The 14,569-nt window shown below is 41.4% G+C and overlaps 1 protein-coding gene across 2 annotated transcripts in view; it reads left to right on the top strand.

Moving 5' to 3' along the window:
* The first annotated feature begins 397 nt into the window (after positions 1-397).
* BAHCC1 (BAH domain and coiled-coil containing 1) overlaps positions 398-14,569 on the top strand; it is a 154,320-nt gene continuing 140,148 nt past the window's right edge. For both annotated transcript variants that reach the window (XM_043963687.1, XM_043963686.1), the window contains exon 1: positions 398-584. In XM_043963687.1, coding sequence (XP_043819622.1) covers positions 398-584 — 187 coding nt within the window. The remainder of the gene's footprint in view (positions 585-14,569) is intronic.

Here is a 14,569-nt window from a genome sequence, read left to right as displayed (position 1 = left end):
GACCCGCTGAAGGATTTAACCCCTAACTCCGGATCTCTTCTCCCGCTGCTTTGCCCGTTATTGTTATCATTTAATTATCAGTTTTGTTTGGTTTGGATTATTTTTAAAAAACAAGCCATTACTCTCACCGGGATCATCATTCCCTCTTCTCCCAGACACCGTTTCATCTCGGCTTCGGATTTAGTTTCTTTTTGCCCCTCTGCCTCTTCCCCCGGCGCTCCCGGCTGGCTGCAGCTGCAGCTGAAGCTGCGGCTCCGGGCTACTGCTCCCGCCGCTTAGATCTCGGCGGCCCGCGGAGGAGCCTTAGCGGCAGTGGGGGGAGGAGGAGGCGGAGCGGGGAGGGCGGCGGCGGCGGCGGCTGGCTAGGGGCCGGAGTCGCCGCTGCCGGGCTCCCGGCATGGATGGCGCGGACTTCGCTCCGCCGTCGCATCTGCTCTCGGAGCGCGGGAGCCTGGGCCACCGCAGCGCCGCCGCCGCCGCCGCCGCCTCGCGCCTAGCCCCGGCAGGCCCCGCAGTCCAGCACCCGGCTCACTTCCCTCCCGGCAAGTACTTCCAGTCGCCGCTGCCCATGGCCACGCACACAGGTCAGTGTCTTTCCTGCCTACCCAACCCCAGCCTCGGTGCAGGAGAGTAGGGAGAGGTCCTTCTTCCAGGTACTGGCACTCTGGGGAACTCCCGGACAGGAGGCCAAGGAGGCTGCCGGGGACCTCTGCCTGGAGGCTGCCACTGTGCCAGGGAGCTGGCTGCCCTGGATTCCTGGGTTCTCTCTCTCTCTCTTTCACGGAGAGTCTCTAAGGGATGTTTGGAGGAGCAAATAAAACCCGAAGGGTGGGTTTCGGGATGATCTAAATCATTTCTTCTTCTTTTTTTAATCTAGAAGACTGGTTTTATTTGATTTTATTTTTCCTATTTCGAGGATTTTATAGTTTGGGATTTGTCAACAAATGGCCGGCGGTTTCGGTGGCCTCCGCATTTTTTGGTCCAGCCGAATCTTGCTCTGTGCTCCACTGGCCCTGTTATCTGATTCTTCTCCCTACTATTACCAAGAAGAATAGAGTAGCCCTTTAGAGTCCGGGTACACTTGGGACTCAGAGGAGCAGCCGCAGAAGGAGCTAAAAATAAAGATTCCCTCCTACTTCTCCTCCTCCAAAAGAAAATAAATTCCGTTGAAACCTCTTTTCTGCATTAACATCTTTAAGATATTCTGGTGCTGGGACAAGGAGGCGCTTTCTGGTGGAACAAAACGGCTGTTCTTGGTTGGGGAAGGGGGGGGGAGGAGCAGCGTCGAACTCAGAGTGGCCTTTTCAGATTAGGGGCAGTTGTGTGCACAGGGTTAGTGTTAATAGGGGCTGCTGGTGTAAGACTAGAAAATCCTGTTTCTATATAAAGCCTTGAAGTGTCAGGGTGAGAATGGGTTTGCAGGGGATGCATTAGCTTTAACAAGTGCCTCTGGTATCCTGCTAAAGACATACAAAGCGTGGCTAGCAAAAGGGCCCGGGGAACTCACAGGCACCCTTTCAAAAAAAAAAAATCTGTTAGTTAAAGGGGTTTGGGGTTGCATGGGTTGGGAGGTGGGGGTAGAGGGAGGAGAGCATGACCCTCAGCGTCTAGGGATCTGTGGGGTCGTTGTGGCCCCAAAGACAGCTGGTTGGAGTGCGGTTATTCTGAGTGTGCTTCTGAGTGAAGACCTCTGCATTTAGTACTTTGGCAGAGTGTCGTGAATTTGTTAGAAAAGGGAGAAAACAGAGCTTTCCACTGGTTTTGGCTTTTGCTGTAAAGCTGGGTGTCGGTCCCTTGAGAATGTTAAAGGGAAGAAGGAGGAAGGGTGGGGGAGAAACTTGAAAACTTTGATTGGAAAAAAAAAATCAGAAGGCTTGATTTGATGAGCCTTGTGGAGTTCCTGAATTCACCTTCATCTACATTTGTGTGTGGCCCCTATGACTATTTTATTCCTGTCCTTGGGAAAGTAATCTCCGGACTAGTGAAGCTGGAGCTTCCTCCCTCTCCCCATGACTTATATTTAATTAAAAAAAAATAATGTCGAGGTAGAAAAAAAAGTGGTGGGAAAGTTTTGCTGTGGAGTTGTCATTATCTAACTATATATGTTGAAGACAGGGAATTAGATTACTGATGTGTCACCTCTTGTTGGGAAGAGATGCCTGTGGATCTGTAATCAGGTGGTTCAGCTCTTGGATCATGCAGGTTGGCTGGGCTTTGTTTACAGTTTGCTTTAAATATGACTCGTTCCCCCACCCCAGTTTTTAAAATTCGGCAGTAACAGTTATTATTGCTAGCTTGATGAACTGTGAATACTAATAAAATTATATCTGCTTTAATGGGATTACAATTAGTATGTGGATTAAAAAGGATAGCACAGACAAAGCTGGAAGGAAAGTTGTCAATTGGGAGTGCACTCAAAAAGAAGACTATACATTTCCTAAGAAGAAAAAACATACACACAAAATTGCATAATTACCAATGGGCTTTTAGCATTTATAACATGGTGAGATCCCCAAAAGTGCCCCTAACAAACACAGTGATCTTGACACTTTCAAACATGCTGTTTTATATAATTACAACCTATATCTACAGCCTTTTTCCATTCAAGTATTTCCCAATCCAAATTTGACCTCTTTTCTCTGATTTTTTCTTTTTTTTTTCTTTTCCCCTTTCCCTCCCTTTCTTTAAATGTAAACTGAGGAAGAGGAGGAAAAAAATTGGTCGTGCAAATTGTTGGTTTTATATCTTTTCCTCCATCTCTATTTTATTAAATGTCTCCCTACTCCCTTAATTCAAAATGCTCCTTAGGGGATCCTTAGGATTCGGTCAGCACACAGAAAGCAGCAGAACTTTGATCTCTAAACCTTTTCTGAACAGTTCTCTCTGAGCAGAGACCCCTCAAGCCCTAGGTGTCTAGGCCTCCCCAAACATTCTAGGTGACTAGAATTCCTCCCCAAACATTCCAGTGCCCTTTAGCCTGGGCAGGTAAAATTGAATTAGAAATGAGTGTTAAATAAATTATGGTTGGGATCTTGACACTGAGTATTTAATTATAATACAGAGACAGGCTGGGGACTGACCACAAGCTTAACAGCCTTCCCCTACAGATGAGGCTATGTGGGGATGGTGCCAATTTTTGAATGAGATCAGGTGATTAATGCCTCCCCAACTCCCTCTCACCTCCCATTCCCCTTCATATTCAATATCTCACAGCTTCCACTGGGTCTATGCTCAGCTTGAAACTCATCTTTTTGGTTCATTCAGAGCTGTAGAAAAATCTCCCAGGAAGATGAGAGCCAAGGGGTGGAGTGCGTTGGAAATTGAGCCTGCACCTTAGGTAACTGTGTATCTATTTCAGTGTACTAAATGTTTACCATTTGGTTATTTCCAAGCGCTCATTTTGAGTATAGACAGCAAAAGGATATTAAGAATGGGACAAGTCTAGGCTCTGCACTGCCCTAGCTATTTTGCTTTTTTTTACCCCACATGTTCTACTCTCTCTGTCCCCTCCCCCAACAAAAATCACCCCTCCCCATACATCTGGTTCCAGTGGAGCCAACCCAAGAGGTTTCCTCAGGGATAAGTTGAAGGCTTCAGAAAAGACCAAGAACCCATTTGATCTGAATTTTTGTCCTGGCCCTCCCTACTCATCCAGTCATCTCTTCTTTCCCTCACTAGCCCAATGGAAGGTTTCAGAGGGACAAAAACAACTAGAAGATATTTGTCTATTTAGAATTTTTGTGACAGGAAACATTGTCTGGTAAAAACCCTGAGCCTATGGAAACTGCAAACTGCCAGTATAGACAATTCCATTTTAAAGTGGTTGAAGACCATTATTTTAGTGTTAGATGAAAGTGAAAGTCATTATATCAGGTAGATAAACTTTTTAATAATCTAGACACATTACATTTGGAATAAAAAATAAAACCAATGAATCAATGTAAATGCCTCGGACTATTTCTAACAATGCAAGCAAGGTTGTCTGGATTTTTTTTTAAAAGAAAAAGGCATTTTCTCTTAAAAAACCCAACAACTATGCACTTTAATGGTAACATTTCTATAGCACTTTAAATGCAACTCTCTCATTTGATGCTCACTGCCACCCTTTCTGAATCAGGCAAGGCAAATGTTTATATTTTACCCCATCTTATTAACGAAGAAGCTGAAGGCCAATAGGGGAGTTGACTTGCCTCAGGTCAAGCCAAGGTAAGTAAGTAGCAGAACTGGGATAGAGGTATGTTAACTCCCAGTCACCCCTGTTCTTTCCACCATACTATCAAGGCCTCCAAAAACTCACTTGGTTGTTTTTCTTCTTTTTTTAGTTGATTGTTTGGATAATCCATTCTACAGACCTGTCCTTAGTATAGATCCTTTTTCTCTTTTCCTTCCACCAAATAAGAATGCCTGATAAATGAGAACAAGGCAAATTATACTATTCCTCTCCCTCATCCCCATTTATCCATTTGTAAGATGGGCATTAAGATCCATCTGAGGGAGATAGATTCTAGAGATCCTTCAAGAGAGCTGTATTTTCACAGCTGCCATTGTGTCCTGGTCAGTCAGTTAGATTCTGTCAAGCACTTGATTGGGTTCTTATTCTGTTTTGGAATTCTCTTGCTGTGGATTTCTCTCCCTAAGGAGAGAGCTGGTCTCTCTTTTGCATACAGTTTTTGGGTTGTTGTTGTTTTTTTTTAAATCAGCTGCCGGAGACCTTGATGGGGAAGTCAGGCTCAGAATGCTTTCCAATTGTTTTTTTTTCCTTAAAATGAAAGTGCTGATAGTTTTTATAATCGAGCTGTAGGATTTTATGGTAAAGTGCTGTTATAGTAACCTTGTCACAAAAAGGTTGCAATTAAAATGTATTGGTATCATTATTTTTAGTGCAGTGTTAGAATTTGTCTCTAATACAGATGGTCCGGAGTCAAAGCTGTGAAAGCAAGGCGGGTGGGGGGAGGGTGGGGGAAGAAAGAGAATCAACAATGAACCAACCCAAGATTTTTCATCAGCCCACTCTGCCTCAAGCAATTGGGATTTCCACATCATGCTGGATTATTTAGTCCAGAGAGATAGTTATATCTTAGGTAAAACTCCAAATATAAACATATACATTTACGTATACATATATATGTGTATTCCTTTATGGCCCTGTGGTTTATCTCTTCTGTCTTCCTTTCTGTCTACTTTTGTCTTCTCTTTCCTTCTTGGCTGAGGCCTAGGTTTTGGGCTTGTTTGGGAGCAGGAAGTGAGAACTTGGTAAGGATCTCAGAGGTTACCTAGTGTTACTACTAGTCAACACTTGAATGTTACCTACAATCTAGGGCAAGGAGTTCATCTCCACTTTGATTTCTATATTACAGATAGATGACTTTCTGATTCCTCCTCTTCCTCTCTCTTCCCTCCCCTTATCCTCCAGTCTCTTTTCTTTTTCGTTTCCTTTGGGTATAAATGACAATGGACGGGGAAGCCGGAAGCTTCCAAAGCTTGGGAGGGGGCTGGTGTCAGTGATTGGATCTCACACCAAAAGTCAAAATGTGGCATTCCTTTCCCCCCACCCTCCTGGGTTCTTTTTGGGGTAAACCAGGGTGGGAGAGATCCCTGAATGGTGAGAGAAATGGAAACTTCTCAAGTGCTAATAGAGCTTTCAGTAGATTGCGGTTCTCATAAAATTCTGTAAGAAAGATCATTTCCTGGTGTGAAAAGACCCTCATAGAGGCCCGCCCCTCTCTTCTTATGTGTTTTTTTAAGGAAAAAAAATAACATTTTAGTAAATACCTCATTAACTCTCTGACACGGAGGAGTGTTTCTGCAACAGTTACCAACATTAAATAGGTGTGAAAAGAGTTACTTTTCCAAAGGCTGCTTTCCCATAAGAATCCAACCATCTTTCTTTCTCAATGACAAGGAGCAAGAGACATCAAAGCAAATGCAGGGAAAACAGCAGGAACTGCCAGCCAGGAGCTCCGTGCCCTGAACTGCCAGGCAGAACATTGTTATGCAAGGCTTCGGTGGGTGTTCTCTCTCTCTCTGAAATCAAAGCTCATTTTTGAATGTGGTTTTTACCAGTGGGGATCGCACTGCCATCATATCTATTATTTCTATAAGGAGATGCCGAATTTTTTCTATAGGAATATCCAGGTCACGTGAATAATAAGGCAAATTAGGGAGAGAGGCTGAGAGAATCGCTGAGCAAATAGCACATCTCCCCTGGAAAAAAAAAAAAAGGTACACCAGTTATTCTTAGAAATCTCCTTCATCTTGCTGCGAGACAGGGGACAACACAACCAGCATAGGCAGGATGAAATGCATAGGAGGCTGTTAGAATAACATGTATTAAGCTAAAAATACCCCTCAGAAACACACATAAAAAAGCCAAATCCAACAACAGAATGAGCTAAAAATATTCCAGGCTTTGGCAAAGAGCACGGAGTTAAATAAATTAAGGAGTTAAAGAACCATTCATGGGAGTAAGTTGACTTCTCTCTTACTGGAACTTGGTTCAAGCTAATAAAATAATAATTTACTAGCCACCGAGCTTTTCATGAGTTTTTAAATTTACTTGGTGGGGTTTCTGGAGTTTGTCATTTCTTAGAGATTAGTAGGTTTGCGTTGGGTGTTGGGGTGGAAACAGAACACCACTTGGGGCCTGATTGAGAATCAGAATCCATTGTTAGTAGTTTCCCCTGGAACCAGGACAGCAGATTTTCCCCTCACCCCTCCATTTTGTGGGTGCCTGGGGTTGAAGGAGTAGAGGGGCTGGCCATAGAGGTAGAAGTAGCTTAAAGGTGAAGTTTTGGGGGAGGGAAGGAAGGAAAAGAAAGAATAAAAAGTAAAATGATTATTTTAATTTGATAAATGATGATGCACCTTTAAAAAAGTTTTAGCAAGTAAGATACACTTCAGCAAGTTGATAGCATGTACACTGTCAACTAACATGTCACTGGAGCAGCCCAGTAAACATAACTATGTGAATGTATGGTACTTTGGATTATCTCTCCCTGAAACCCCAGCATTTAATAGCTCTTTGCCCCTTTGAACAGGCTGGGCTAGTGGGGCAATGGGCCACTTCCCCAGTATTCATCATTCTTTCTCCTGCTTGACTTCCTTCTTTGATCCTCCCCCCACCCCATGCACACACCTTGGCTTCCAGAGAAAGGTTACAGTGATAGTGGCAGTAGAGGAAATGTGGCATTCCCCCCTCTCCAACCATACAGTTTATAGAATGTGATAGAAATGTGATGTTAGAAGGAGTTTAGTGATAATGATGGTCTGTCTGTGAGGAGTTCTCTGGGGTATGGTCACCCAACCAAATAAAAGCCATTGGTATGTGTGCCTACAATAAATGACCAATGCCATGCACTTAAACTCCTGTCCTGAGTTCTATGATCTCATGATTGGATGGCGTGTTTTGTTTTTTGGTTTTTTGGTCAGGCAAGAACACATCTTTTATAATTTTATTTTGTCCAAGAAAAGTCTTCGGTTAATATTTTTCAGCTAGTTCTCAGGGATTCTTAAATGCTCAGAGATCCTTAGACCCAAAGAGGTCTGTTCTGGCTAATCCTGCTGGATTTCTGCTTTGTCTTCTCATCTTGGTGTCTGTCCTACTCAGCAGCCTTTCAGAAAAGCCACTGAGGTTTCTGGGAATCTCCAAAAACAATAAAAACTACAGTTCCAGAATGCCTGTACTTGAACTCCAAGGTCCTGATGGGGATGGGATGGGGGTGCAGGGAGAGTTCATATTCCTTGGACTAGAAATGCCTAGTTAAAGAGTCCAGCTAGTGCCACCAGGGAAAACTGTTTGCTCTGAGCAAGGTGGTACTGATTGCTTTGTCTCAAGACTGTAGGATTCTTTCTATCCAATCCACTTGTACTAGCTGGATAGGCCATTTTGACTCTAGAACCACTTAATAACAACTTCAGTACCATATATTAATAGAAGCCACCATCAAATACAAAATGCTCCTTCCATCTCAGTATTTAAAGTAGTAATTGGAGACGACCCTTTCATACTCTTTATTTCTGTCCCCTAAGATACAACTACACAGTAACAAACATATAATGTATCTATATTTTATATATGTATATGTGTATGTGTGTATATATCTGTATATCTATATACACACACACACCCCCACATCTTCCAGTACTTACATATCCAAATGATGTGTTGTATTCTTCAAAGTAGTTGCCTTGGGAGGCTAGACACATCCCAAAGATGAAGGCTTTTGCTCAGATATTCATTGAATTCCTCCATGATAATTTCCTTTTGAGCCAGGTTTATAAGCCACCTTAGAAAAGCAGCTTCATTGCTTTATACTCACATCTCATTTCTGACTCAAATGCTATCACTCCATTTTGATAACTCCACTTAATTCACCAGACTTGACTCCCTATGATTTCTGGCTGTTTCCAAAATCAAATCTACCAAAATGAATTAAGAGTTTTCACCATAGAGGATATTCAAAAGGATGTGCCCTGGACTCAAGGCATTTCCCAGAGTGAAGTTCCAGACATGTGCTGAACAATGGCAGCATCCATGGAATAAGGTTCTAGGGTGACTACTTTGAAGGAAATAGTTCTCAGGTGGAGAGCTAAGGTGTATGATTAAATTTTTTTTAAAAATCTCATGATGGCCACATTGTAGAAAAGCTTCAATATGCAGATGAATCACCCTTTCCAAGCAAATGTAGTATTTACCTAGAACCCCATGTATCAAAGGAACATTTCCCCCCAAGACTTCCCTTGCCACCATTAACATCTCTGAACCTCATCTCTCCCAGTAAAAATGTGACATTAAAAACAAAAACACAACTGGAATAAATGTGTAGAAATAAAATAAAGCCTGGAGCTCAGCCTCTGAAAAGCTCCTGCAAGCGGGGGTCTGCTTACAAGCGCACGACTTCATGCTTAGCTCTAACTTTCTACCACTCTGACATTTTTATGAGATAATATACCATTTAGATGATGCAAGAATATTTGTCAGTGCATGGGGCCCCTCTCTTTGTTGTAATACATAATAATACTTTCTACCTTCCATTGCCCTGTAAGTAAACTGCTCTGGAAAATGTGTGCGTAAGGAGCTGATTGGAGCTGATCAGCCTGTACCTCTCATTGGTGGTGTAAGATAGTTCAGAGCCTCAGTCCCCCAGTTATTGTGGTAAATGCCGCACTGCAATCAAGCTTCTGGCCTATGAGAGTTTAGCCTTTAGTGTCAACTTGTGATGTGGACTCACATCAGTTGGCTATTGCTGCAGCTGTCCTGAAGGATTAAATTCCAGATTGGGATCAGCAGGAAGCATTTTTCATTCTGGCCTAGGGGAGGGTGGGGAGGAAGGGATAGACAGGTGGGTTGGTTTCCTCCCTGCCCCCCTTCCCCCTCCTTAGTCCTTCTGCCTATTTAATAAAGAGCCCATACTGTTTTCTTTACATTCTTAAGACACTTTACACTGGGGTTACCTCCCTCCCCCATGGCCAAAATGTTTCAGTCCCTTAATACTTAAGACTACATAAGCAGCCCATTTCATTTAACCTGGTGGGGGTGGGGGGGTGGGGGGGTGTTATGCAGGGGAGGTAGAGGATCAAGAGGCATGCAGTTAATTTGATTCATTCCTAAGTATTGATTGCATTTGACATCCAGTGCTAAGCAATGCAAAATGTCAGCTAGTCAATAAAGGTCAATCAAACTAATCAATAAACATTTGTTAAGCACCTACTATGTGCCTGGCTCTGTGTTAAGTTCTGGGAATGCAAAGAGGCAAAATAAAATTCCTACTCTTATAATTTTTTTCTAAGTGAGGCAGTTGGGGTTAAGTGACTTGCCCAGGGTCACACAGCTAGTAAGTGTCAGGTGTCTGAGACCGGATTTGAACTCAGGTACTCCTGACTCCAGGGCTGGTGCTCTATCTACTGCACCACCTAGCTGCCCCACAATCCCTATTCTTAAGGAACTCCTAGGAGAGACAAAATAAAAACAACTATGTACAAACAAGGTGTCTAAAGGATAAATCGAAGACAACCAATAGAAGGAAATTAGAATTAAGAGGGATCAGGAAAGGCTTCTTGTAGAAGGTGGGATTTTGGCTGGGACTTGAAGGAAGTCAGAAGGCAGAAATGAGGGAGTATAGTATTGTAGGCATGGGAGACAGCCAGTAAAAATGCATAGAGACAAGAGACAGTATCTTGTGTGAGGCACAGGAAAGAGACCAGTGTCACTGATCAAAGAATACATGGTGGGGAGAATAAGGTGTAATAAGCTTCTAAAGGTTTCTGGGAAAGGGGAGGAGAGGGTGACAAGTTGTAAATGACTTTGAATGCCAAATAGAAGATTTTATATTTTATCCTGGAGGTGATAGGATGTCACTGGAGTTTATTGAATAGTGGGTGATGAGGAAAGAGAATCCACCTCTGTTCTAGCACTTATCCTAAATTGCTTTTGTGGTTAATTAAATTGCCGTATGTATAAGTCTCAGCCCTCCAAGTAGAATGTAAGCTTTTCTAGGGCAGGCACCCATCTTCCATGGACCTGCCAGCACCCAGAATAGTGCCTCAGGGATATATGTTTGTTGAAGGAATTAACACATGTAGAAACTACATAGAAGGGCCTTATTGGACAGAGGAGATAAAAGATTAGAAAGATTAGAGATGGAAAGCATTAGGAGGAAGCAATGAATGAAGGCCTGGCAGAAGAACCTAAATTTGATCCAACAGGCAAAGAAAGTCACTGAAGGTCAATGAAAGCAGCATTTGAGGTTGATGATTTAAGCAGCCTTCTCCCAATTCATTTGTAGCAAGAAGGTACCAGAATCAGGGGAATCAGTTAGAGGGCTGTTGAAATGATCTGATCATGAGATGATGGGAGCCTAGAATATGGTAGTGCTAGTGAAATGTCAAGAAATGCAATGAATGAAGAGGTTGGATTTGGAAGACAAAAGGAACTGAAAATAAGGGCGAGATGGTGGGCTTTTTTACTAAATGGAGACCTTGTTTAGGTGAGGAGACAGTTCAGTTTCATATAAATCGATACATTTATTTAATAATGTGTAATTACTCAAATATGCCATCATATGAGAAGAGTGTGGGTGTATAAAATAACACCCCTACTGGACTTACCAGCAGCATGGATTGTGCTTTGACCATGTAAATGTAAAAACAATACATGCGTGTAAATATATGCACCCATGAAAACCATCTTATTATGGTTGTGCCATTGTGTATACATGCATACAGCTATATGGGCATGCATGTATGTATGAGCTTTGGATTGTTTTCTAGTAGTTAAGCTGGGTTTTGTTGATCCATCCTAAAACAAACTAGGGCAAAGTCAGGCTGGTCCAGTGATTCAGGTTTGGGGGTTAAAATGCAACATGCCACTTGTGGACCATAAAGAAAACTTTACTAACAATAGAAAATGAAAAGAATCCAACTTCTAAAAAGGATATATTCTCTTCCTGTCACCATGGCAATGAGTCTAGCTAAGTCATGAACTCAGGTATGTCCTCTGGTACCAATTTTCATTTGTCTGAGTCTTTTTATACTTCCGGTGGCAAGGAAGCCAAATGGATGCCCCTTCTCCTTAAGCTAACAGCCCAGACTCACAGGTCACTGGGTAGAGCTGCCAAAGAAAGACAGGGAGAAAGGGAGTAGGAATGAAAGGAAAAAGAAGAAAAAGTCTGGCCACACCAGCTCCTTCCCAAGGGCCCATCATCCATTTCCCTAGTCTAGCAGATATCAAAATATCTATCACCTGCTACTCTCTTTTCATTTCCATTGCCTTATCTTCTCATACTTATACTATGAAAAAAACTTTTACTGATACTTTTGATTTTTACATCACATTTTTAGACATGCCCCTCCTCTTTCCCCCTCCTAATTAAACCTTCCATTATATCAAAGAAAAACAGTTAAGCACCAACAATGGGTACAGAGACCATTTCTGACAGTATATTCAACATTCTTCCCTTGTAGTCCCCTACCTCTCTGACAAAATAATTGTAATCACCTTTTAGCTATTCTCTGCTTGTTAGTCTTTTTGCTCTCTGCAATCCTCCCAATATGCTGCCACCACTTTAATCTTCCTAAAGTATTGCTCTAGTTACATCATTCCATTCCTTAAAACCCTCCAACTCATTTAACTCCATTCCCCTCCCCCTGCTGTTACCTACTAAATAATATTCAAATTCATTAACCTGGAATTCAAAGCCATCTAAACTAAGTTTCAAAACTATCTAATATCATGACCTCCCACTACTCCTCTGCTGAACTCTCAGCTCTAACCAAACTGATCTAGTCATTGTACCCTGAAACTCGATCTCTACAGGTTCCTTCTAGGAGTAAAATTCAACGACATTTTCATCTTCCCTGCTCCTTGTGCTTTTGCTTCCAATCTTTCTTCTACCTGGAACATCTTACCCTTTATCTTCACCTATGGAAATCCTACCTACAATTGTATATTGTGGGAGCATTCATTTGGGACCATGATGCGTCAAAACAATTTATCAATAAAAACTGAAAAAGCAATTCCAACCACTTGAGGCCCAACCTAAATCTTTTTCAGAGCCCTTCTTAGATAGATTGGTTGTTGAATCACTTGTTGCTTTATGAGAAAGGTCATAGCCAATCACCTATCATCAGCTGCTGATTCTTCTTCAGTGCTGAAACCAAAGTCTAACCACAATTCTGCTCTCCCAAGGTGGCATTTATAAGTTTCTTCTCAAGATATCTTCTTTGCAGAATAAGAGTTAAACTCATTCTTCTCAAATGTTTCTTCAGACTATCTTTCTCCATGATGATTAACTCACTTCATCCTTGAAGAAAGGACCTTCTCCTTGTGCCTCATATAGAATCTCTCAGTTATGACAGTTAACTATTTCTACAGGAGAGTTAAGCTAACTGCCCAATGTTATATTTTCTCTTAAAGACACAATAACGGCATCTACATTTTTTTGTAGGGAAGGCCATTTACACTGGGGTTACCTCCCTCCCCCATGGCCAAAATGTTTCAGTCCCTTAAAAATCACTCAGTTTCATAGTCAACATTAATATGTATAATAAACACATTACAGTACAAATCATTACTAAGATATACATATATACAAACAGTGTAATACATATACATGTTTCAACAGTACATGCAAAAAGAAAAATGCAGCAGTAGCAATAATAATAAGTATATACAATAATGCATGGCATGTATTGATGTGACAAACTATAGAAATAAGTCATTGAAGAATAGGCAAGCCATACAAAAAACATAACAACATTAGTTGCAATGACAAAGCAACATTAGATATACTGCATCTTTTTGACATTTTATCTGTAATATGAGGGGCTTGGTCAGGTGACCTCTAAGGTTCTTTCCAGGTCTATTTCCTATGGTACTACAGTTATTCTATCCCATAAAACTAGGTTGTTTTGAAATGTAAAAAAAAAGATATTTACTCCTTTCTTTTTTCTCAAACCCTCTGGTCTCATAGGCTTCAATAACATTGAAGTTGCTGGCTTTACAATTTATTAACAAGGTAAAAAATATACAACAATATTTAAATATTTTAACATATCAGCTATGACACAAGACATATCACAGCCTTTAACTATTATCTGCAACTGCTAACTCCACAGACACTGAAACCAAGGTTCAAGAATTTAGGTCGCTCAGGATGGTAAATTCTCTTCAGGATATCCTCTTTACAGCATATCTTCTCCACAGCCCAGGTTAAACTTGGTTCTCTAAAAAGCCCTCTTCAGATTCACTCAGTCTCTTGGGCTTTTTCCTGGTGCCTTAGACCATTTCTCTCAAGCCATAATAATTAGGTCCTTTCACAATGACAATTAAACTTTCTCTCCCCTTAGAGTCTGCTCCCTTTTAAAGAAAAGTAACCATATTCATAATCTCTGTGGGAGGCAGTTGAAGCTGGGGGGTCTTATTTTTTCCCTGTGACCAATAATTTTTCAGTCCCTGAAAAATCATTTGGGGTGTATGTCAAATACATAGTAATAGTATATCCCCAAATATGTCAATACTTGGACTGTGTGCAAAGAGGGAGGGAAAGCATTGCAATATTAGTAGGAATAACATAGATATATAATAACAATACATGTATAATAGCATATGGGAATAAAAAACTATGTATTTATAAAATAGAAACAATAACCCATTGCATGATGAAACATGTAATTTATACAAATACATAAGAACATAGGTTGCAATTACATAGAAACATTAAATATAATTCATCAGGAACTACTTCTGGCTGTGTGACTAATCACCATTTCTCCTGCAACATTTTAAATTAGTTTAATCAGAGGTCAGATGGTTCTAGGTTTTTTTTTAACCTACTTACATTTTTGTATATATACCTGAACTTGTTGATGTTATAGACTATCATCTCTAAGTTTTATGGACTGTCTGTTTTCCCCAAGGGTCTCTATAGATAAGGTTCTACACAGGAAAGGTGTTTCTGGGCTTAGTTCCCACCCCCCACACCTCCTTTGTCTTAAATGGATCCTCTTCATTCATTTCTAGGCAACATTACTGGGGCTGGTAAAATGCTCAGCTTTTGGAGACTTCTATCAC

The sequence above is a fragment of the Dromiciops gliroides genome, chromosome 4, assembly GCF_019393635.1.
Source record: "Dromiciops gliroides isolate mDroGli1 chromosome 4, mDroGli1.pri, whole genome shotgun sequence".
Taxonomy (NCBI): Eukaryota; Metazoa; Chordata; class Mammalia; order Microbiotheria; family Microbiotheriidae; genus Dromiciops; species Dromiciops gliroides.
The sequence above is the reverse complement of the archived record's forward strand: the minus strand, read 5'-3'. Positions and strand labels throughout refer to the sequence as shown.